The 2,369-nt window shown below is 37.5% G+C and overlaps 1 protein-coding gene across 1 annotated transcript; it reads left to right on the top strand.

Annotated features, from left to right (window-relative positions):
* Nucleotides 1-633: 633 nt before the first annotated feature.
* On the top strand, nucleotides 634-2,051 carry LOC122067992. Its single transcript, XM_042631820.1, has 4 exons — nucleotides 634-769; nucleotides 1,095-1,268; nucleotides 1,348-1,466; nucleotides 1,551-2,051. The coding sequence occupies exons 1-4, from the start codon at nucleotides 634-636 to the stop codon at nucleotides 2,049-2,051; spliced, it is 930 nt and encodes a 309-aa protein (XP_042487754.1).
* Nucleotides 2,052-2,369: the final 318 nt, after the last annotated feature.

Genomic DNA, 2,369 nt, shown 5'->3' with positions numbered 1-2,369 from the left:
GCATATGTTGCAAAATGGTTTTATGAAGCTGGCATCCCATTCAATACTGTCAAGTTAAGGAGCTTTGAGGAGATGGTTGAAGCCATTGCACAGTTTGGGTCAGGATATAAGCCCCCTTCTTACCATGAGTTGAGAGTGCCCTTGCTACAGGATGAAAAAGCTCAGATTGACTGTATCAAGAAGAAATATGAAGATTATTGGAAAAGGCACGGGTGCACTCTTATGTCTGATGGGTGGACTGAGAAGAGAGGTAGACACTTGATAAATTTCCTTGTCAATTGTCCATTGGGGACTTATTTTATGGGCTCTGTAGATGTATCTAGTGAGTCTCAATATGCAGCCATGTTATTTCAGCTGCTTGATAGTAAAATTGAAGAAATTGGGGAGGATAATGTGGTACAAGTAGTTACAGACAATGCAGCTAATTATGTTGCAGCTGGTAGAATGTTGATGGAAAAACGGAGTAAGCTTTATTGGACTCCTTGTGCAGCTCATTGTTTGGACCTCATGTTAGAGGACATTGGCAAGTTGAAAGCTTAAAAAACAACAATAGAGAGGGCAAAAACAATGACAAGTTTTATCTACAGACATTACAAACTTGATGCTTTGAGGAAAAAGACAAATGGAATAGATATGGTGAGGTCTGGAGTTACAAGATTTGCTACCTCATTCTTGACACTACAAAGTTTGTACAAGAACAAGGATGCCTTGAAGCAATTATTTGTATCTGATGATTGGAATAGTTCTAAGTTGTCCAAGACAGAGGCAGGTAAGAAAGTACTTGAGACAATACTTGCCCAAACATTCTGGAACAGTGTACTAGATTGCTTAAGAGCATCCCAACCAATTTTAGTTGTCTTGAGGTTAGTAGATGGTGATGAGAGGCCTGCATTGCCTGAAGTTTATTTGGCAATGGAAATAGAAAAAAAAAAGATAAAAGTAAATTTTGCCAACAAAGAACGGTCATGGAAGAAGGTGTTAGCAATTATTGATGATCGTTGGGAGGTCCAAATGGATCGACCTTTATATGCTGCTGCCTTTTACCTAAATGCTAGCAAATATTTTGACTACATCAATGATGCTCCCTTTTGAAGAATCATGTAAAATACAAGATGCATTCATGTCAGTTATTGAAAGAATGGTGCCCGACTTAACTGTGCAAGACAAGATCATACGTGAGTCTCAATTGTACAGAAAATGTGAAGGTAGCTTTTCAAGGAGTTTGGCTTTTAAACAACGGATAGTCGGTGAAGGAGCATTGGATCCTAGTAAGTACTAAGTATTTTTTTTTTTTAATTTTAATAAGTATTTAACAATATATGTATCTAATTTTTTCCTTATATATAGTCTCTTGGTGGCAAACACATGGATCTTCGGCCCCTACGCTTCAACAATATGCAATACGCATATTAGGCCTTTGTTGCTCCGCTTCCGGTTGTGAGCGCAATTGGAGCACATTTGATTTTGTACGTATGATCTTGTATATTAGTTTGTAATTATACTTTTTACATCTATTTCTTGACTTAAATAAAGAGTATTTATGGATTCAGATTCACACCAAGAAGAGGAATAGACTAGAACATCAGCGCTTGAATGATCTAGTCTATATCCAATACAATCGTCGGCTTCATTCAAGGTTCCAAGAAAGAAGGGAAAAAGGCAACAATTGTGATCCATTAATTCTTGATGAAATGAATTGGATTAGTGAATGGATAACAGGGGATCAAGAAGATGGAGATTTAGTCCATCCTAGAGACGACCTCACATGGGGAGATGTTGATAGAGCAGTTGGTGCATCTACATCGGTGGGGGTTCGCAATTTACCTAGGAGGGCTCAAGGATCAATAAGTGCAGCCAATATTTGCTACACACGTCGTGGTAGGGGAAGGGCCACTATTGAGGAATCATCAGATGATGAAGTTGAAGAAGAGGTCCACGATGTGGTGCGTGATGATGAAGATATTGAAGAAGACTTTGGTGATGGGCCAACTGATTCTATGAATCAACAACAACAGGAGGCAGAAGAATTAGATGTTGATTTGTTAGCTTGATTATGGTTAAACAAGAACAAAGTTCAGCTTGATGGTTTATTTTGTTGTTTTAAAATTTATACTTTAAAGCTTACTAAAGTTTGGCATTTTGGTTTATTTTTATGTTTCTTAATTTCCATTAGGTGTTTTTAATTCTCCCCAGGTAGGATTGGAACCCATAGCCTATCACCTATCATGAGTCATGACTCATATATTAAGGAACAAGGTTTCTCTTGTTGCTTAGTGTTTTAGTATCACTAACTTATATATATTGATTGACAGGGGGTTAAACATTAAAATATCATGGTTCATGGACTCATGGTCTATGATGGACTTTGT

The sequence above is a fragment of the Macadamia integrifolia genome, unplaced genomic scaffold (assembly GCF_013358625.1).
Source record: "Macadamia integrifolia cultivar HAES 741 unplaced genomic scaffold, SCU_Mint_v3 scaffold3305, whole genome shotgun sequence".
NCBI lineage: Eukaryota > Viridiplantae > Streptophyta > Magnoliopsida > Proteales > Proteaceae > Macadamia > Macadamia integrifolia.
The sequence above is the reverse complement of the archived record's forward strand: the minus strand, read 5'-3'. Positions and strand labels throughout refer to the sequence as shown.

Excerpts from the sequence above, each read along its gene's own strand:
- LOC122067992 (XM_042631820.1), top strand. The coding sequence starts at position 634 with ATGGTGAGGTCTGGAGTTACAAGATTTGCTACCTCATTCTTGACACTA. Across the intron at positions 770-1,094 it reads GTTGTCCAAGACAGAGGCAG|AATCATGTAAAATACAAGAT; the intron begins GTAAGAAAGTAC and ends TCCCTTTTGAAG. Across the intron at positions 1,467-1,550 it reads ATTGGAGCACATTTGATTTT|ATTCACACCAAGAAGAGGAA; the intron begins GTACGTATGATC and ends TTATGGATTCAG.